Raw genomic sequence first — 23375 nt, forward strand, 5'->3', positions numbered from 1 at the left:
ATTTCCTTTTGTTCTGCTTTGTTGGCATATTTAAATAGACCGGTCAACATAAACACGGTCTCCAGAAGATCATGCCTGAATGTTTGGTCCTAAAGTTTTACTTGGAGTTTTACTAATTGGTAGTCATGTAGAAGGCCCTTTAAACAATTAACAAATCCTAGCTTTTGAATAGTAAGGCTTGTGTTCAGATGAAGAAAATGTTTTCCTTTCTTTTGGGTGTACAGCTGTTGAAAGCAGAGTAGTCTACTTTATAGATTCTTTTGGGTTTCTGCTGCGTGCTGTTGCATTTGGTAACCGTCAGAATGCATGTTTGGAGAGTTCAAAGCTTGGCTGTCCAGTATCCTGTTGCTTTGTGCTTCCCCCCTGCTCGGGCCTCCAGGCTCTGACTGCGGTGTGGGCCTGTGTGGTGTTTACAGGGCAGCGTTCCCTACACTGCCTTGTCAAGCCCTGAGGACCATAAGGCTTTGTTTCTGCTCACCCTCCCTGAAAACGGGGCAAACGATAGGGCCAGGCTTTTGAGCGTCCGGTGACTTGCAAGGGGCACAAAAAGATGTGGAAACGGAGACTCTACGGAGTGGCTGACCCCAGTGTGAGCCTTGACCTCGGCGTCAGGTTTCAGTGGAGGTGTCATTCTTTCTTCACGACTTTTGTGAGAGGGTTCTGTTTATTGTGATTTTTTTTTTTTTAATTTACTGATGTATTTTTAATTTTGGGGTTTGGTCTCTGTGTCTGCAACCTAATTAAGCTGACCCAAGCCACACTCCCGGGCTTTAATAAAGAGACGTTACTTCTGTGCTTCCGGGGATGGGTCAGGGACACTTCTCGGACCGACAGGCCTGGGAAGGTTGGATTTGAGAGTGAACTAGATTCAGGTCTAGACATGGATTAATTCTCTGCACAAGCACTCAATGTGTTGTGGGGCTGGTCCTGTACAGCAGACGTTGCATTGCAATTTTGTATCTTGTTTTTTTTTGTTCTTGCATGTTAATTGCACGTGTCACCAGCAGCTGGTAGATGTGTGGTAAAATTAGCCCTTCACTCGGCTGTGGTATGCGTTTCCGTGTGGTTGCAGAACAAGCACAGTTTAGTGCACTCAGTCAGGTAATTCACTCAAAGCTGAGCCCCAGTGATGCGCTTGAGCACCAAAAGCATTGTGTGCGAAGTTTGCTAAGCATGGGTAGCAATTTGAATGGGGGAGTTTACATTTCTTGCTAGAATGGGCTTAGCTCCCCAGCCTAATCTGTTTGTGTTTTGATAGTGCTTTGCTAGCACAGAACAGTCATAGCTTTTGAACAGACCCACTCAAAAAAAGAAAAAAAAAAAAAAAGAAATTGTAAGTGATAAAGAATTCACAATTCATGCTATTATAAATATAGACCTGTGATATGAAAAGCCTGTGGGAGCCAGGCTGCACTGTACATGTGTTGAGAACTGGAGACAGGCTGTGTGTAAGTGGTTATCAAAGGTTATTTTGCAACCTTTTAATTGCCAGCATTATTTGCAAGACTGGGGGGAAAAAAGTGTTTTTATATCACCATCTGAAATCTGTAACTCAAAACTACATTTAGATTGTGAAACTGAAGCCTCTTTGTTTTTCTTGTGTGTGTATCACCTGCTGATACAATATCCTTGGTTATGTGGTCTGAGATGGGAATGGAAAGAGGTACTCCAGGATTTCCTGTTCCCAGTGCATGCTATGGAAGATGGGTAAACCTGACACCAGCCTTGTTTCAGGGAGAACACTTTATCTAACAGGCAGTTGACAATCCCTGTACTGTAATACTGAGGTATCAAATGCAGCTCTTTTCAGGTCTTTAAACAGGATTTTAACTGAGGATGTGAGAGTGAGGGTCTTGGAGAAAATACTGAAATCTCACTCCTTGCAAGCTGAACGGTTCTCTTAAGATCTGGGCTTAAGGTGGCATGACAGCATTGTAGATATTCAACTGTTTAATAATGCTCGACTGCAGCATGTGTGTTTTAAATGCATAGCACTGGACTGCCACAGCTCACTTTAATTTGAGAGGTGGGAGAGAGATTCTGTCCAAGTTTTACAGATGAACTTAAAGGCTCTTCCAACTGGCAAAAAATGGAAAACTAAGCATATTATTATTCTACTCTTCTAGTTAAACATAACTGACACTTCTTGGAGATCGTCGGTGTGGAAGTAGGGACTGGAACTGCTTCAGTCCAATTACTGTGGATCTGTGACTGTATGAGTTCCCACTCCCTTCAAGATGCAGTTGTGCAAAAATCTTGTACTTGTCCAAGTTTGTTGATCCCTTGCAATTTACGATAGGGTGATGCTCCATTAGCATCTGAAGAACTGCAACCAGCACACTATTTTCATAAATGTTGTGTGTACTTGTATCCTTGATGATGCAAGTGCTTTTTTGTGAAAAAATGAAAACAAAAATTAGAAATGGATGAATCTCGTGGTTTTTACAAAACCTCAAAAGGAAGAATGCATAAAGCTGAGTTTTTGACAGCCCTAAAGAAGAAAAAGATGTAAACCCTAAATATTATTGGAAAGCACTCCTTTTTTACATCTTGGCAAGTCCGTGTTGAGAGAGGTATTCTACTGTTCATTCTTTCAGAGAAGTATTGTCTTATTGATACCACTTTCATACACGCATGCATGCCTCTACTGGGCTGTCTTATATACATTTAAAAAAATCTATAAAATGCACAACAGAAGGAATATTGCACATTATATGCAACTTTGAAACCCATCAGCCACCCGCTCATTCTCATGACAATGAAAGCCAAAACAGAATTGCAAAACATGGTGCCGTCTCCTGTCATTGAAGTATATTCCTCTGCATTTTGTTTCCTTTTCCATTTTCAGCTACAAGACAATGTAACAATGTGCTGAAACAAAGTGTGAAATTGTAGGAGCTTCAGATATAATGTAGGTTGCATGTAAACAAACTGTTAAAGTACTTTGCAAAATAAGTCCAGCTCTTCACCTCATTGTCGGCCTATAAAAGTAATAATTCTTATACTGGAGTCCAATGCACTCTGTGTTCTTCATTGGCCTTTGTGGGTCTTTCCCCTCTCTACTTCCGCTTCTACCCTAAATGGTTTGAGTTTTCAAGCATCAATTAGGCCTTCATACTATACATTGATTTTACCACGTGATAAAATATCAATAAACCTAAAAATATTGGTCAAATATTCTATAGCCTGTAATATTTTTTTGTTTTCAAGAAAATGATTTTTATATTTCTTAGCAGATAATAAAATAAGATCTATCAATTTTCTTAATACTAAAAGATATGAATGCATCTTGAGCAGCAATATAACTACATTTGTATTATTTAGGATTAAAAAAACGAAAAGGCTATAGAGCTATTACTGATGCATTATGTAGAAACCTGCTTTCCCATATTCAGTGACAGTTAACTATATGCCACTTTATGACTATAAAAATGACTTAGTTTTATTGAAATACTTAAATACATTCATCATTATTTTGGTAAATATAGTTTATTTTTTATTTTGTTTATCGTAATTTATTTTATCTATAGCAATATGGACAATTCACACAGACCAACATTCGTGAGGTGTCAAAACTGGTACAACAGATTTTCCATCTGAAAGGAGGAAAATGAAGTCACAATCCCCAGGTCTTCTCTTTATCTAGAGAGACTGTCAGGGTGGTTGATTTGCCATCAGAGACAAGACCAGTACATTTATTTAGCAAAGGCCGTGAGGAAGTGGCTCTTGTGTGGGGCAGCTGTACCCATGTCTGGTTCTGCTGCAGGGGCCTGTGAGTCTGTTTTAATGCACACGATGCCCTGTGGTGAGACTCACAGCTCTGTCTTCTACAGTATCCTTACAAAGTCCAGACATCTGCAGTGCACAGAGAACATGGATTCTGTAAAACAAGTATAGAGGAGATGTGTATAGTGTATAGGTGTGTATAGAGAACGCGACATTAAGTAATGCATTGAAACTTTAATTACTAGTGGTATCTTGTCATGGTAATACTTTACTGACATCCCATTCGTTATTAGTTTCAATATATGATTAGAGTGTGGTGCATCATTGTACTAACTTATGTAACTGGTGGTATTTAAAACTAAATTAAAATGTATAATGTACTATTGAACCAACATCTAAGGTTGGACCTTTCTTTTTAACGACGATAAACATATTATGGATTCAAAGCAACAGATCCTGAGCCAAGTACATTAATTTATTAACTATGTTTGAAAGCCGTGGCAACAAAACGAGGCAACGCACCAAATTTGAATATATCATTACATCTAGAATACAGCAATATTTTTTTGTCCATATCTCAGGTCCCTACCGTCACCTGGACAAATATTTTAGAAGACAATGTAGTGAGCGACCTTTCTAAACTTTGTCAAACAAATCCTTTGTTGAATTACAAATCCGTTCTTCTAGTTCTGCGCAAAGTGATATCCATTGAAAGTAATTCTTTAGTATTTGCAGTGGTAGGATAAAGGGACTCCCTGTACTGTTGGAGCACTGCATACATTCTAGATGCATAGATTTCAGTTCTGTATGATACAGAAGCTTAGGCCTATATGAAGAAAATTATAAACTGTGGTAGGATTGGACTAGTGATGCTCACTGGGGAGTTTGAACAAGACACAGGGATAGGATACCAATCTAATGCAGCATAGAAATTTGCATCTTTCTAAAGAAAACCTACAACAGTTTACTGCCTCTCAGTTTACTGCATACTGAATGCTGCCTGTGTACACATGCTGTATGTTTTCTGAACAACATGTTAAATACATGGATTTATCATGTTTTTTTATGAGAATATAACAGGAAAAGTTTTGATGGCAAATCTCACTCAAATCCAGAACAGACCCCAACAAAATGCTTTGTGTGTGAAGGTCAGTATTAAAGTTGGAGGATTAATGTGGGCTGTGCTGTGCGGTCATGTCTTTTCCTGTTGGATTTTTAAAGCTCTCCGTGAGCAGTGCCTCTCAATCTACAATGACGCTTGTTTCTGAGACTTGGTTTTACTTCTTCACCTTGACATGCCCCCCAATGAAATACATGGAATATAACAGCCTAAATTATATCGACAGAGATTAACCTTAACAATTCGTTTTTTTTCAGTCTATAATAACGGTTGTTCCAGCTAATAAGCTTTTCCTATTTATTTGTGTTGCATACAGTCCATCTTTTTCCAGTTTAATGAAGAACATCCAATTCAATGGATAAATCATTAACCATTTAAAATTAATGACACAAATACACATTACGTGTGCAATTTTATTTTTTGGTGTATTAGGACTTTTCAATTAATACTTCAATTAATTCAATTACTACCCCAGTAACCCCCAGTTTACCCCAGAAGTAAACTGTATTGCCATTGTAATAGATTAGAAATGAATTCACCTAAAAAAAAAACAATATAAATGGAACAGGAATAGCAACAAAGCTTTTTATAATCCCTTAATTAAATTGTTTATCTTCAGGTGCACTTGGGGAGTCTTAAGTGTTTTTTATACTCAAATGATTACTATTTGTATAAAATCTGCAGGTTTTTTATTAAGTGGGGAATAATATATTTAAAAGGAATCGCATGCTTTAACCACAGTTAATGAAGGCTACACAAAAAATAAATCTGCAAATGGTGACCTGGAATTTATGGCTTTATTTATGTGTTGGCTTACATTTATAGGCCACTAGGTGAAAAATGGAAGGACACACTGTACTAATTGAAAAATATATAAAGTTGTCTTTGAAATGGAAAATAGATACGGATATTGTCTTGAAACACCCAATGTTGGTGAAGAATTGCTAAGAAAGAATCACTCATATTTAGCCTGGACTTCCTGAGACTTGAGCAATTGTTTGACAATTTTGTGAACACCAGGGCTGTATGACATTGAATGAGATGGAAGGTGAAATGTGTTTTTACTAGTCAAAGCACAGTTTAGTATTTTGCTTTAAGCAAAACCTGTGATTGTTACATAAGGAAGGGAGGGAACATACAATTCAAAAGCCTGCGTTTTTGTTTATCTTTTTTGTTAGGCACTATAGGGACTTCCTTGTATGGGGAATTTGGAAATTTGCCACAGTGATTTATTGATTCTTGTGAATGAGCTGTTCATCTGTTTTGGGCATGTTAGGCATGAGTTTTGGGCATATTTCATGAAAAACAGATGATGTGTAGTAATGAACAATTTTTTTTTTTTTTTCCTGCAAAATACATAGAAAACCAGTCTTCACTAAATTCCAATATGTTTTGCTTGGTGGCTTAACTGTTACTTAACTGTTGTAAAATTTACTCTCAATGTTTACAAGGTATTTGTAGAAGCTGACGTATAGTGGTTTGATTTCTCCCTTGTATTCGCCTGTTTTTATCCAAGCCACCTGAACCCCTGAGATTCATTTCTAAGGAACTAATATCTCACTGGCTTTATCTTGCAGACATCTTTCATACCTGCTATACAGTGAAAGGACATATAATAAGATAGATTATCTCCCCACCCCAACTTCCAGACTAATAAGGAAGGGCTAATACAATGTATTCTTTATTTTCATTTTTTAAGGTATTGAAAGCTTTTTATATTTTTATGTATTTATTTATTTATTTAATCCAATTAATCCAATTTTAATTTGTGTCAGGCTAACTCTAGCATACCTTATACAGTGACGTAATCATCAGCATCATTTTCACCTCCAGGCTTGGTACACAGAGGACGTTACTATTCTGTTTGTGTCCGTTCAGATGTACCTGAATCCATTGCTACATTGCCATTGTCCTGAAGCAAGCTTTTAAAAATGTGATCTAGCCCCTTGTTGGTGTGTTTAAGCCATTCAGTCGGTTTATGCCAAAACATTTGCAGAAAATCCTCACAAATGACACGCAATGCCACATCTATAGTCCTTCAGGCAGATGTCCCTACCACATTACAGTCACTACTTTACGAATGCTGTCTCTGAGTGAAGGACAGGATAGTAGATACAGCAATACCACAGCTGGGGAAATTGTAGCAAATTTACAACCAAACCCCATCCTTTATCCTGCCAAGGTCAAATGGCTACCTTTGCACAGAGAGGGATAACCTGTATGTAATATGGAGAGGTTATAAAGTCCTGTGTGTGTGTGTATGCATTCCGATGTATGTTTATTTGACATCCAAACAGATATAGTTATGTTTGTAATTCTCTTTAACAAAGTAATGTTATAGTAATACAGTGGTGGTCCTGTAGAAAAAGATAGTCTAGTCTAGATAGTAGAAATTTCCCAGCTCTGACAGTGACTGTAGTTGATTCCTGCAGACATGCCGACATTATTATTCTTGTGTCAGGGTGTGAGGGTGCTGCTGCTTTTAAATGCCATCTTTCCCTGTGTCTGATAAGAGAAAACGAAAGAGAGAGAGACAGGGGGAGCACCTCAGAAATGGAGCTGATCTGCTCTGAGAAAATCAATACTAGTAAGGGAAGCCATCCCCCTGCTATCTCTCTCATCATTGCATCGGCAGCAGTGGAAACCAAGCTACGTTAGAGCCTCCCCTCCCCCAGCACCCAGCCCCCTTCGATCCTTTGCATTTTTTATAGGAGAGTTGCAACCTTCCTTTTCCACACAGCAATCATCTTAGTGGTAGGCAGGAGATATATGGGCTGTTGCCCTTGTTTACCTACATTTATTTTGACTTTGCAGATGTGTGGAGGCTGCCGAGCTGCAGTGATGTCTGCACCTAGTGATCACCGGAGAATCGCACTGTTAGAACAAATTGACCTCCAGCAAAGGGATGTGTTTTGTCAGTGTAGCTATAGTGCAATGTAAACAAACCAACAAAAGGACTAAAAAGTATTAATAACCAAAAAACAAATGTAGGACACTTTATTTAACAGCCATTATAATTGAAAACATTATTTTTACAACTACTTTACATGCATTGTACCTTTTAGAAAACTAGAAGAGGGTAGCAAAATGGAAATCTGTGAAGAATGCATAGAGCAATCGAGTCCCAGTTCAAGAACAGCCTTTGAGACACAAATGTAATGAACCATTGAGGAGTATAAATTAGCTTTATGTATCTCCAGTGTCTGAACTTCTTTCCCTCAACATTATATTGCTAATTTATAAGTATTCTTAGCATGCTACATGAAAGTGATCACAGAAAAAAAAAAAAAAAAGGATTATAATAGTGTAGACTTACACTTTATTGGAAATCATAAATAAATACTTGGATGTGATACAGTATGTATATGATGTGTGTGTGACAGTGTTTGTAGGTATTTTATGTGTAATTCTGTGTGTGTAATGTATATTTTTGTTCTTGTTTATGTTTATGCTGATTTACAGTGAGGGGAAAAAAGTATTTGATCCCCTGCTGATTTTGTACGTATGCCCACTGACAAAGAAATGATCAGTCTATAATTTTATTGGTAGATGTATTTTAACAGTGAGAGACAGAATAACAACAAAAGAAATCCAGAAAAACGCATTTCAAAAAAGTTATACATTGTTTTGCATGTTAATGAGGGAAATAAGTATTTGACCCCTTCGACTTAATACTTGGTGGCAAAACCCTTGTTGGCAATCACAGAGGTCAGACGTTTCTTGTAGTTGGCCACCAGGTTTGCACACATCTCAGGAGGGATTTTGTCCCACTCCTCTTTGCAGATCCTCTCCAAGTCATTAAGGTTTCGAGGCTGACGTTTGGCAACTCGAACCTTCAGCTCCCTCCACAGATTTTCTATGGGATTAAGGTCTGGAGACTGGCTAGGCCACTCCAGGACCTTAATGTGCTTCTTCTTGAGCCACTCCTTTGTTGCCTTGGCTGTGTGTTTTGGGTCTTTGTCATGCTGGAATACCCATCCACGACCCATTTTCAATGCCCTGGCTGAGGGAAGGAGGTTCTCACCCAAGATTTGACGGTACATGGCCCCGTCCATCGTCCCTTTGATGCGGTGCAGTTGTCCCGTCCCCTAAGCAGAAAAACACCCCCAAAGCATAATGTTTCCACCTCCATGTTTGACGGTGGGGATGGTGTTCTTGGGGTCATTCCTCCTCCTCCAAACACGGTGAGTTGAGTTGATGCCAAAGAGCTCGATTTTGGTCTCATCTGACCACAACACTTTCACCCAGTTCTCCTCTGAATCATTCAGATGTTCATTGGCAAACTTCAGACGGGCCTGTACATGTGCTTTCTTGAGCAGGGGGACCTTGCGGGCGCTGCAGGATTTCAGTCCTTCACGGCGTAGTGTGTTACCAATTGTTTTCTTGGTGACTATGGTCCCAGCTGCCTTGAGATCATTAACAAGATCCTCCCGTGTAGTTCTGGGCTGATTCCTCACCATTCTCATGATCATTGAAACTTCACGAGGTGAGATCTTTCATGGAGCCCCAGACGGAGCGAGACTGACAGTTATTTTGTGTTTCTTCCAATTGCGAATAATCGCACCAACTGTTGTCACCTTCTCACCAAGCTGCTTGGCGATGGTCTTGTAGCCCATTCCAGCCTTGTGTAGGTCTACAATCTTGTCCCTGACATCCTTGGACAGCTCTTTGGTCTTGGCCATGGTGGAGAGTTTGGAATCTGATTGATTGATTGCTTCTGTGGACAGGTGTCTTTTATACAGGTAACGAGCTGAGATTAGGAGAGTCCCTTTAAGAGAGTGCTCCTAATCTCAGCTCGTTACCTGTATAAAAGACATCTGGGAGCCAGAAATCTTGCTGATTGATAGGGGATCAAATGCTTATTTCCCTCATTAACATGCAAATCAATTTATAACTTTTTTGAAATGCATTTTTTCTGGATTTTGTTGTTGTTATTCTGTCTCTCACTGTTAAAATACACCTACCATTAAAATTATAGACTGATCATTTCTTTGTCAGTGGGCAAACGTACAAAATCAGCTGGGGATCAAATACTTTTTTCCCCCACTGTAAGAGTAGCAGCCTGAATCATGCAATTGGTTTTTCTTTGCGCTGCTGCTGAAGTGAAATCCAAGCTCCGTTACATAGAGCTGCAAAATGACCCGCTTGTTGCCGTGTTTCCAACTTGGTGTCAGGTGAAAAGTATTAAAAGGTTTTTTTTGTGTGACATACTTGTTGTCCAGATAAGGAAATCGGTTTCTTCAAGGAAAAAAAAAAATGGATTTGTAGAGATCTTGAGTGTGACGTCATTAAAACAAATTAATATAAAGCAGACTAAGACTTTGCTAATACCATTTAGGTGTTGTATTTTTAAAATAATTTGCACACACATTTAATTTGTCCAAAAGGATTTACTCTGCAATTAATTCGCTGCTCTGAGTCCTTTAAGTGATGTGAACCCAGGTCTTCATGGTTCCCCGCACATCCAGAAAAAAAACCTATTTCTGAGGTCTTGTATTGGATATTAAGATGTGTGTGTTTGGTATACTGAAATAAAGAAATCTTAACTGCACAAATTTATGTTTTTAATGTAAGTTGTTTCCATTTGTTTTACTTGTGTATTCAAGTTCTTGACGTGTCTCATAAACACTTTCAGATTCGTTTCTTTTCGTTCTACCCTCCTTTTCGTAATAAGCCTAAAAATCTCTTTGGTGGAGTACATTGATTCCTTTTTGTGGTTCGAGTCTTGTTACATTCATGTTTTTCTCCATTCTGAGTAAATTTGAAGTTGGAGAGTAATGGCTTATGTGGCATGTTAGCAGTAAGCTGGGGGTTGGGGTGGGGGGGGTTGTACTATAGTTAATATATCTGCTCAGCACTCTCTGCACACTTTGTCCTTAAGCTATCAGCTGTAGGCTCTGTCCACTGCTTCTTGTGCTGATCAAGATTAATGGGGACAGTTGCCTCATTGCAATTCACAGTCTAAAGGTCTCCAACTCCAGCCTGCCTTTCTTTGTCACTGAAGAGCCAGCAAGCCATCCCGAGCAACATGCACAGCAGATTGGTTTTTATTCACGGGTGTGTCTAGATTGACAGCTGCAAGTGAACATGTCAGGTGACTTCTTTTTGTCTAGAACATCTAAAATTCTGTTATTAAGTTTAATAACAAAATAATGTAAAAAAGGAAGTTATTGACTTTAGCACTGCTGAACGGCGTTCTGCAACAGCGACTTTGAGAATCGGAGGTTATATTTTGAGGGCATCCTCTTGCTGCGCTCAGTGTATGTGTAGTAAAGCCCTGTCCATAGGGGTGAACAATTTGCTAAACTCACTGACCATTTGACTAGCTAGGAGAATGTAACGTATAAAAAAAATTATTGAATTGAAATTTTCTGTCAAACTGAGTTGTGAAATCGTGTGGACTGTCAAAAGACTTGTGTAAGATGGGAGTTGCTCTAGGAGAACAGGTGTGAATGTTGCAGTAATACTGTATTAAAGACATGCGCGATGCCCTCTGTTTTGTTCCTTTGGGAATTATGGGCTGAAAATGGTTGGTGTTCATTTTCACGGAGCATTCAGACTTGTTCTTAGATTGGGTTTTAATTTCACTGTAGTCAACTGGACTTGGGAATTGTTTCCTACTATACATTACATGTAAAGATTAGTGTTAAAACCTAGTAGGGGTCGGGGTGATCAATTCAAAACAAGGTACTGCGAGCACACTAGAATTGAAGAACAAATGTTTTTAGCATTCGGCTTGACCTTTCTACTTGATAAAAAGGAAGCAGGGAGAAAATATGCACATGAATATACTTTTCTGTAGATATTTGATGCAATTCAATAAAATAAATATTTTCAATTGTTTTCAATTTAAGAAAACCACTCCCAGATTTAACCTCTGTAAAGCTTTTAATCCAGTTAAAACTCCACAACTCCTTTTTGTTTGCTTAATACAAACACAAACAGTGGTTTAAAACCTAAAGGTAACTGAGTGGAAGAAATAGTACAGCTACTGAATATATATGTATATATAATTCATAGCATTTTTTTTTATTCCAAATTGTATACACTAATATCACTGTATAAAATACTTTTAGACAATAGAACAATTGATCTGGATATTTGTACAGTGTGTGTATATGTGCTTATATATTTTGTCCACTGATGTGGCTCCACTGTTGTGAATGGTGGTGAAACAAAATGAAAGGTGTGAACAAATGTACTCTTGGATTTATAAATACCCTAAAGGGAAAAAAAAAAAAAAATCTGCTTGTATTATATGCTGGCTGTTTTGAATTAAATGCAACTCTGTAGTGTGATGAGTGAGCGTGTAGTGACCATGGCTGGACAGTGACATCTCTCTGGGCTGATCCTGAACCAGGGTTTGGCGGGGCCTCACTGCGCAGTGTCCTTGTGTTCTGCCAATCACTGCCTTCGCCACGGCTGGGAGGGCCTGCCCATTCATCACATCCCTGTCATGTGTTCCGGATGGCCTGTGGCTGGGAATGAGGGTGTTTATACAGGGCTGTATGCATTAGATGGGGGGTGGGGTGGGGGTTGAGTTTGGGTGCAGCCTTTGCTTTCCTGGGCAGCTGTGGTTACCGCCCTCTGTGTTACACCCGAATGGAAAGCTCCTGGTCAGTGCAGGAAAGCTACTTTATTTGTATTGTTATGCAGTACAAATGATTGTGTGCCATACACAGAATCCTGCATTCCTTTGGGGGAACTATAGCAGTTGAACTTTTGAATGTCTTCATTACTAATAAACCAGGAAGTGGTGTCGGTGTGGATTAATCTAAAACTACATGTGCCATCTGCCTGTGTAATTCAGGGCTTTCAAGACCGTTCAGATTTCGAATTTACGTCTTCACCCACGGAGTCACTGAAAACGATCGCTTTATGATGTGTTAATTTTTTATGTCAACCTCTTTGCCAACACCAGCTGGTAAATGTGTACCTGGGGAAATGCGGAAGCAATGCAATAAACCTAAATAGGCCTAATAAAAATTAACAAGTGTTGCCTTTCATGTAATGCAGGAGATAAAATGCTGTATTTCATATTATAATGCAATCTACCACAAAGTAAGCAAGTTTTCAGTTTCAGAAGAGTTTGCACACTTGACAAGCCCATTCAGTTTTCAAAACCCGATCCTGTTTTACAGTTTTGGCATTGAGGGCTCAGTGTGTAGGAGTACAAGGCATGTGAAGAGTAGATGTTCAGGGGGAGCAGCACCTGTTTGCCCAGGGCTGTCCAGCAAGATGGCCTGCCTTCCACACCTTGCCTTTCACGCTCGAGCACAACCACAAACGCACACAATCGCAGGCTTCAACCTCAGGTGAAACTGGTTTATGCAATGGGTTGGCACGAAATACACTTGAGGTTAAAAGTAAAATGTGAAGAGCATTCGCACTGATTAAAAGACATTTGGAAACCTGAACATGAGATTAAATTACCAAGAACAGCTTAACAGAAATGTGACATGCAGCAGCTTTACATTTTGCTCACAGCATTGAAATGTTGGTTTCATTCTTCATATTGTGGAGTGCTTTGGAGTGTAATGGTTTTTCCTTTTTTTACGTGATTGATGTGCCATGATCACAGTCTGTCACCATGCAGTCCTTGATGGAATTATTTCATAGTAATTCTCTCTCTCTCTTACAGAGAATATGTTGGTAATATAAACGTATAAGTATCAGTCTACGTAGCTGACTCGCCACAGTAACCACACAAGGAAAATATGGTGCATAGAAAAACATTTCTAAAATAGCAGAGAATGACAGTGGAAGCATGGAGTTGTTTTTAAACAAATACATTTGGAAAAGGACAGGGCTTCCTAATCAAAATGCATTTTTCAAGAGGAGGTGGTGCACAGAAATTATGGGCTGAGGGCTATTCTGCAGTGCCTTGAAACGTCTTAACTCAACACAGCTGAGGCACTTGCACTTTCACCATTAAAAAAATAAACTAAGCCCACTCCCTATTTCTATCATCGCTGGCTAACATCTGCTACAAACAGTCCACATTGCATGATTTTAAACTATGCAGTGGTTTATACTCCGGACGTAGCGTTTTCTGGCCCTTTTATTTGAGAGGTCCAGAATAACTTTTGTGCTGAGGAAAGAATGATGGAGCCTAACTAAATAGCAGCCTGACCCCTGGAATGACCCTCTGATGAATAATTGATTTCATGTTAGATGCTGTCAGATTTTGTGTTTATGAATGACAGCAGGGAAGGGTGAGTTAGCCTCAAGTATGGCTTGTTTAACAAAGACATTTTATATCACGAGGATGAACCGAATACCCTCTTCCCGCTGCATTGCCAAGCCTGCTCGGTTTGCCAAGACAACAAAAGAAAAGGTGTTAATTAATAACAGCTTCTCCCACACTCACATGCCAGACAGCCCTGCCTTTTTTTTTTTTTTTTTAAACTTAAGCCAAGACGCATGTAGGTAATAATTGCAGAGGTTTTGAATGAGAAAAACAGGATCACAATGAGTAAATTTTATATACTGCAGAATGTCTTTGGCCAGTGCGGTTTACTGTGATTTAAATCCATGTGCCTTAAGTAAGTTCATTAGTAATTGTAAGGGGTGTTCTTGTCTATTTCTCTCTCATTAGTAGTGGGGAGGGAGAGAGAGAGACCCATGGTAATGTCTATTAATTCTATTTATATCTGCAGCTGCAATTTTCTGATGCAGCAGTTCCACATATGAACAACTTCAGCCTTTGAATCTAATGGCACAAGTTCAGCATAACTTCAATGCGGCACTTGTGTTAATACAGGACGAGGCACAGAGATGGAATTCGAACCAGGGGGCTCTTGGCTTCCTGCATCATGCACCACAGTTCTCCTCAGCCTGTTATTAGGGGGCTCTTGGATACTGTGTTGTGCTGCGGTGGCGACTGCTCTTGTTTCATGTCGGGGTGGCGCACAGTAGATACAATGCTTCTGTTTTGTGCTGCCAGACTGGAAGCCAAAGGAACTTGCTGCAGGGCACTCAGTTGAGTGAGTTAGAGGATTACACATGACTCTTGTCTCTGGGTTTGGGCCCTCTTATACAAAAAATTAATAATACATGCTAAAGTGGGTGTGGTAAGAGAACTTGTGTATTTCTCTGCCGTTATGGCGTTTGAGGCAGTAACTGCTGCAGCCCTAACTTTCTAAAGGGGAAGCAGGAGCAATCACACTCAAGCACTAAATTAACTTGCTAACTTTAGAGGTGTAAATAGTAGTCAAAAGTCATACTTGAGTAAAAGTAAAAATATATTCTATCAAAAACTTACAAAAAAAAATCTCCCATTCAAACAGTACTAAAAAAAATAAAAAAATAAAAGCTACTTTCAAAAGTACTCAAGTACCTAAAGTAAAAGTAAATTGAGATTTTAGTAATAAAGTGAATGTGCATGTGTTTGTGTATGAGTTATGAAGAGGGCACACGAGATTAGTTTTAATCCAACATTTTATTTTCCATAAATTATCAAGGTATTTTATTTTTATGGTTCCTCAATTGTATCTTGAAGAAAACAATATCCAACAAAAATGTTATTTAGGCATACATCTGGAAATTACTTTCATTTGTATTCAATATTAACAAAGGGTAACATTTGGGGGATTTATATAATAGCCTATTTTGAGTTTTCTTGGCAAACTCACTGTTCACACACACATCTCAAAGAGTTTGTTTATAAAACACAAAACCACAATATAAATTTAAAATGTAATGTATATATAAATATATGCATCCGTGCACTGCAGCGTCTTCACTCCCATGAGGTGCTGGCCCAAATAAGGCAAGAATATATAATTAAAAATTGATTTTTGTAGTCAAACTCACTTATTAGGTATTTAGACAGGACTCTTGTATTACATAAGTTTCATTTTATTTCATTGTGCCTTCATCTGGGCTATGAATACCTAATAAGTGAGAGTGTGGCTACAAAATATTTTTTTCGTTATATATGTACATGCCATCTTAAAAACGTTTGTTTTAGATAGTGTAAACATCACCATGGACATGATTTCGGGAACTTTTCTCATATGCAGTTGTACTATTTATATCATAAAGTCCATGCAGTTTGTTATGGGGCGCGTGCATATACTGTACGTGTTACTACGTGGGTTTACGTCACTTCTGATTGGTCAGATTATTTCCAGTCGTGGCAATAAAATCTAGAATGTAGACCGTTTAAATCTCAGCGATGCTAATTTTCCTTAAAGCAGTGTGGAGCTCCTATTGAAATACTGTCAGCAACTGTGGCAATTTTGGGTGAACCACCAACAGACTTCACATTAATGTCTGACGCAGGACGAGCGCTTTAGAAGAATGCTTACTAATTTTATGAAACTGTTAAGGTCGGAGACCTGAACCAAATTAGGGAGAGTAGGCTAATATCTTTCCAGGCCCGGCGGCAGGATTAACTTGCAAGGGGGCATCAGAAATGACTGAGGGGGCGCAACTATTTTCGGTCTATGATAACACAGGATGTACAATAATCGATAGTACAATTACACACACAGTTTTTGCATGGCTCTCAAGTTGTCAAAACTTGACAGGCAGGCATATGTGTATTATTTCTAACAAGACTGAGAAGATGATGAAGTTCAGTTTTATCAAAGAATTAAACACAAAATTCATGCAGTGTCTGTGTTGGCCAATGATCCTCAACTCCTTGTCCTCAAGTGCAACAGCTCAGTAGGTTTTATAGGTCTCTGTAAATAATTAACCTGTTTTAGACATTGGGACAGGGTTAGTCTGTTCTGGTTAAGTGAATAATAAGTTCCAATTACCAACTGAAACACAGGTTGAATGAAAACAAGACAAGCCTGTGTCTCTTCAGCACCAGACTTGAGGAACATTAGCCCAGTACAGTTCAGGTATACCAAGTCTGGTCTGATCAAGTGTATGACAGATTTGGCAGAACATTGTTTTCCTAAAGTCTCCTAGTGACTCCCATTCAACTTGACAATTGGCTTATAAATACAGAAGCAAATTTTTGGTTTGTAATTGTGGAAAATGTATGCAGTATAATGCAGTTTTTATTTGGATGCCTTGGTGAACTTCCAAACTTTTTACCAGGGAGTCTAATCCTTTGTTGGAAGTGCATGTATTCATATTTTATTCTCCTTGTGAAGTTTGCAGGGTAATATTTGTAAACATGTTAGATTTGTGTATTGAGAGGTTTGTGATATTTGGATTATCTCAATGCCTCTAATTTAATATTTAAAAGTACAATAAGCATCCAGTATGTGAACATAACCCTGTCATACGTTTTGTTTTTTCAAGAATACGTGAAGTAATCTTCCCTTCCACTACTGTACCTTGCAAGTGAATGTTACTGGTTGAACAAAGTGACTTTTTTTTGTTTTCATGCCATGGTGTCATTCCTTGTTCTGTGGTAGAATGTGAATTTAGTGAGGAAAACCATATTTGCACATCTCACATCTACGATTTGATTGTTGTGAATCTGAGAGAGGTGCCAAGGAAGACTGAACTGTTTTAATTTGTTCAATTGAAACCATGAACATTAGTTAACCTCCCTCCCGCCTGCTTTTCTGATTTAGGTGGAATTGGAGCTCCGTTTCATTGTCAGTCTGTCCACCAAGAGCATGCCTGCAGTGAGGAGAGTGACAAGGTAAGATTAATGTTTTATTTATTTATGATAAAAAGAACCAGACGAGGGACAAAGACCCTGATATTCAGTATTGTATTTGAAAATATCAACCCATTCAAAAAGTTAAAACATCACCACAGAAGATCAATAATAATTGGACATCATTAAATGAGAAATAATTTCAAAACATTTTAATAACCTTAACAGAAAACAGTATTTGAAAATAATGTCAATACTTAATACCTAATTGTATTGTAAATAAATACATTCAACCTTCTTTATATATGGAAAGCAATGTGATGTAAGCCTAATTATTATCCTGAGTGCACAGCAGAGTAATGGTTGCCTTATTAGATTTCTATGTAGATCATAGATTTCCTTTTGACTAGATGGCATCTGATCTGACTGATAAAATTACGCGTTTAATTGTGTATACCAACCATTTCAGGTGACTGGACAGTGCATGTAATCTAGTGGCCTATTTTCTACTTTCTGTAAATATCTTGGTTATTATCACAGACGAAAATGATGGTGCCTAATTATTTCTATAATGTGTATGCATGGGTTGCAAAGCTGTTTCCCCTGCATTGCCATCGGACTACAATCGTATGTATTTTATGCATAATGTTATGTTATGGTGATTAAACGGTTCTGCTTCCTGTATAACGTCATCCAATAGGCACACACGTCAAGGAGAACATCTATAGGCTTTGTAGAAGTCGAAGCCTACATGTATTCCTCCTCCTGGTGGTGCCAGGACCTTTCAAAGAGCTGCTAAAATCGTTTTGCATCTCTTTGCTATTGTGTTTGGAAAATTTCAGAGCACCCCGTCTGCTGCTGTTGTGGTGGATTGAGCGCAGGCTGGAGAGCTGTGTTACGAGGTGGCGGTGGAGGTTTTAGCCACCAAAGCGGCCTGAGTCACGGCATCCCGTCCTAACGAGCTGCGCCCCCTCTCTAACCTAGCAGTTTCCGCAAACTCGGAGTCCCTGCTTTGACTTTGGCATGGCAAGACGTGGAGTCACAATAGTTTAAAGGAGACTGAAGTTGCTGTGCTTTTTCAGACGGCTCCCAGCTGGATGGAAACCCCTGCGCCTTTCTTCTCGCAGCGGTGTGTTGTGAAAACAAAGGGCCTCCGCAATGCCCGACTCTCACTCTAGCTTGTTTACAGTCTCGTTGTCAGCGCTCCACCGTTCTCTCCTCTGATTGGTCACTAGAACGACAGGGAGGCGGGCCCTTGGACTCTGAGATCCGTGATAGGCCGCGATTAAATCCGGCCCGGTGACGCAATTTTGAAGCTGGCTTGGTTGGATTGTAAAAATAAAAAAAAGAGGTTGAGAAGGCAAGACAAAATGGAGAGGGTGGAAAGCTACAAAAGTGAGTGGTTGTATAGTCATTCGTGCATATATTTGATCACTAATCGATCCGTATGGCAGGTTTCTTCTTGGCTGTGTCCTTAAGCTTGCAGCAAATGGGAGCCACATCCTCCTTAGCGGTTTGTGTACTGAGCGCAGTGCAGCTGAGCACAGGGTGCTGCATACAAGATTGCACTTGTCTACAGATGGAAAAGATCCCTAAAAAGCAGCAGATAAATGCTCGACAATGCATTCACTAAATCCATAGAAGAGCATTTAAAATACAGTAATCTGTCAACTTAAAAAATAGAATTTTGCATTGACATGAATACATTTATCTTGACACTACACCACAGTAAAGCGGGGTATTTATTTGTTTACACGTGAAACAAGACTGTATCTGCACGCTTGATAAAAGTTTGAAATATAATGCAATATGCATTGTGTACAGAGCAGAAACCCATGTGGTTATTTTGAGGTCAGTGTTAATGCATGGCGACCTGTTTACTATGCGCGGTGTGCGATGTTAAGCAGGAAACTGAAAAAGCGACTAGCGCTACTACACCCGCCTCATCTTGGGTGTAGAGGAGGAAATCAGACCGTTGAAGCGAAAACTACACCTAGGGGGGAGGTTGAACGTTGTGACGTTTTACTCACTTTAATGAACACTACTTTTCTTTTTGTGGTTTTGTACCTGGCATGTGTACTGTTATTTTGTAAAAACAATGTCTTCTCTGGCTCTTGTCTGACTTTATTTCAAACTTTCCTGGTTGAATCCTAAACTCTGCTGGTTAGTCATAGCTTTTATGATTAACGGTTTGAAGTTCAGGATAACGTTTTCGTGCTGCTACTGATTCTATATGCAATTCTATATAAATCCCACCAATGGAAGTGCAGACTGGTGTCAAAATCCTTAATTCAATGTTTGCTTAATCTTAAGCAGGATATGCACTGCCTCCATCCCCCCCATAGTGCTCTTTGCTGGGGAGAGTCTCCTCATTTGCACTTTAGCAATTTTAACATTTCTCACTGAGGGTGACATATAGCTGAACCATTTGAACCGACTGCTTCTCTTTTGTTAGGACTATGATCATGTTGCGTTTCTTTTTTTGCACCTTTTTCAATTTAAACTTTTAAATAAGCATGTCATTATACATTCCATTGGACTGCTTCATAAACACAGTGCTACTGTTTTAAAGGAAGTTTCTAGGTTTATCTATGAGAGAGGATACAAGTTGAGGTGCAGAGTAACAAGTTACTGAAACTGTATATTTTTGTCATCCATGGGTTCACATCTGACTTGAAATTAAATTGACCCTGAAAATAGGCTAATGCAATTTCAGATGCTAAACGGCAAGCTTTTAAGAATGCTGCTGGTGTTGTAACTATTTGTATGAATATATTGGTGTATTTGCAATTGTGTGGATTTATACACTCACCTAAAGGATTAATAGGAACACCTGTTCAATTTCTCATTAATGCAATTATCTAACCAACCAATCACATGGCAGTTGCTTCAATGCATTTAGGGGTGTGGTCCTGGTCAAGACAATCTCCTGAACTCCAAACTGAATGTCTGAATGGGAAAGAAAGGTGATTTAAGCAATTTTGAGCGTGGCATGGTTGTTGGTGCCAGACGGGCCGGTCTGAGTATTTCACAATCTGCTCAGTTACTGGGATTTTCACGCACAACCATTTCTAGGGTTTACAAAGACTGGTGTGAAAAGGGAAAAACATCCAGTATGCGGCAGTCCTGTGGGCGAAAATGCCTTGTTGATGCTAGAGGTCAGAGGAGAATGGGCCGACTGATTCAAGCTGATAGAAGAGCAACTTTGACTGAAATAACCACTCGTTACAACCGAGGTATGCAGCAAAGCATTTGTGAAGCCACAACACGTACAACCTTGAGGCGGATGGGCTACAACAGCAGTAGACCCCACCGGGTACCACTCATCTCCACTACAAATAGGAAAAAGAGGCTACAATTTGCACAAGCTCACCAAAATTGGACAGTTGAAGACTGGAAAAATGTTGCCTGGTCTGATGAGTCTCGATTTCTGTTGAGACATTCAGATGGTAGAGTCAGAATTTGGCGTAAACAGAATGAGAACATGGATCCATCATGCCTTGTTACCACTGTGCAGGCTGGTGGTGGTGGTGTAATGGTGTGGGGGATGTTTTCTTGGCACACTTTAGGCCCCTTAGTGCCAATTGGGCATCGTTTAAATGCCACGGCCTACCTGAGCATTGTTTCTGACCATGTCCATCCCTTTATGACCACCATGTACCCATCCTCTGATGGCTACTTCCAGCAGGATAATGCACCATGTCACAAAGGTCGAATCATTTCAAATTGGTTTCTTGAACATGACAATGAGTTCACTGTACTAAACTGGCCCCCACAGTCACCAGATCTCAACCCAATAGAGCATCTTTGGGATGTGGTGGAACGGGAGCTTCATGCCCTGGATGTGCATCCCACAAATCTCCATCAACTGCAAGATGCTATCCTATCAATATGGGCCAACATTTCTAAAGAATGCTTTCAGCACCTTGTTGAATCAATGCCACGTAGAATTAAGGCAGTTCTGAAGGCGAAAGGGGGTCAAACACAGTATTAGTATGGTGTTCCTAATAATCCTTTAGGTGAGTGTAAATTAAGCAAGTGTTTCTGTTTGGGGAAAATTCCAATAGAGATCCTCCTAGTAATTGCTGATTTTCATTAAAATAAGCAATTTAGAATCACTGCAAAACAGAATGAATAGCCCCTGAACTGTACAGTCCCGCTGCCTTTTGAGTTTCCATGTCTCTTCTCCATCGCTTTAAGTTTATTGATGCTGGCCTTCTACTGTGATTTCAGATTTCAGTTTTTAGGTTTCCCTGTTCTGATAAGAATATGCATGGTTTCAAAATAATTAAAGGCACAGTGGCAGAATGACTTTAGCTCTTTACTAGTGCAATCTACAATCATGCAATTGACAATTGTTAGAACTTGCTGATCATTTTATGGAAAATAACATTTATTTGAATATGTATCTAATCTCTTACTAGGAAGCCATACTCCTCCCCCCCTTTAAGCACTAAAAGTCATTCAATTCACTTGTTTTTCAACAAGGCAGTTAATTTCTTACTTTTTAATGCTAATTTTCTTTATTATTTGCATAGTCCACTTAAATGAGTGTGAACATAATTCAAATTCAGTAGTAACAGTAATAGCCTTTCTCAAAGGCACTGAAGTAATGTATAGATGTGCATCTTTCCCTCCTGCCTCAGGCTTTAGGATGCAACTTTTGGCAGATGGTCCTTGTGCTGACACGACCCAGTTTGCCCGTAGACTCACTGCATGGCAAATTAGGCCCTCTTTCCCCCAGACTTGAAAGGAGTGAGACGAAGCGCACTGTATGTATTGCAGACAATTTGCATGTAATTATTTGCATATTGCAATTTGTATTGAAAATCTATTCGTCAACAAAAGCTTTGTCTTTGAGATGCAAATGGTCTTTAAATTTGCTCAGAGTACTGGTATGGATGTCAGAATATATATATATTTTTTATTGTTTTCCAGAATCAGTAGAAGACTATGCATTCTAACAAAAGAAATTGTAAAGACCCTATCTTCACGCTGTGTGCATTTTTGTTTCCAGTGTTAATTTGTCAGAGGATCAATTCTCTTTGTATTATTTGGATTGTGCAGCATCACTCTTTAGAACTGTCTGATGTGTAGGGTCAATTTCTACGGTGAAAGTTTGGGAACAGAATATCTAACCCTGTCCCAGTGAGGGCTTACAATACATCCATTACTAAGGCCCTGTGCTTAGTTTTCTTAAGACAACAATTTTAAACCCCCATTGTAGTGAAAAATATACCATACTGTAATGTTTCGCTTCTTTCCAAAATAAGTATGGATCTTTTTTTATATATATATTTAGTGATTAAGCAATTTTTTTTTTTGTAAGAACATTAGATATAGCCCTATGTGTTTGTGTATGTATCCCCCTACAGTAAGCTATGCTTTAGCATTGTAAGTACTGTTTTTCTGACTGCAGCCAAATATATGGGATGTACAGTTAAGGGTTTCCGAGATGCATTTAACAAGACTGTTTAAAGTAAATTATTTGCAAAGATTGAGTCTAATCCTAGCATGAACCAATTAAATGGGAGTGAAAAATTAAACCACAAAACACTCCTCTGTGTGCAATATAAACAGTTGATCAATATAATTTCCTTATGGTTGGTTGATTATTGCCGATGGTTGAATACTACAGCTGTATTTTTCAAATGTGTATTTAGAATTTTTCCTTTGTTATTTAAATGGTTTAAATCAAATCTTACGGGTTGTATTCTCTTATGAAAATGAATCGCACTGTATTTAATTGATCTTACGTTTTTCACATTTATTTCTACTTCCGTTTCTACTTTCTGTTATGGACACGTGGCTGTTTATGCGCTGACAGGTGTTGTCTTGATGGTGAGGGAGTTTGATGCTCAGCTCCAGTTCTGGTTCATTAAACTGCAGCTATCCTCTTTATGCAAAGGTGCAAGGCAATAATTACCTTTCTAAAACCACATCCCCACATAGAGAGCC

The 23375-nt window shown here is 39.0% G+C and overlaps 1 protein-coding gene across 1 annotated transcript in view; it reads left to right on the plus strand.

Annotated features, from left to right (window-relative positions):
- The window catches only part of rnf38 (ring finger protein 38), a 57226-nt gene that overhangs the window by 13662 nt on the left and 20189 nt on the right, over positions 1 to 23375 (plus strand). The window contains exon 2 of the mRNA XM_066720582.1: positions 17389 to 17459. Within this exon, the coding sequence (XP_066576679.1) occupies positions 17389 to 17459 (71 nt within the window). The remainder of the gene's footprint in view (positions 1 to 17388; positions 17460 to 23375) is intronic.

This window comes from Amia ocellicauda, chromosome 13 (genome assembly GCF_036373705.1).
Source record: "Amia ocellicauda isolate fAmiCal2 chromosome 13, fAmiCal2.hap1, whole genome shotgun sequence".
In the NCBI taxonomy this organism is placed as follows: domain Eukaryota; kingdom Metazoa; phylum Chordata; class Actinopteri; order Amiiformes; family Amiidae; genus Amia; species Amia ocellicauda.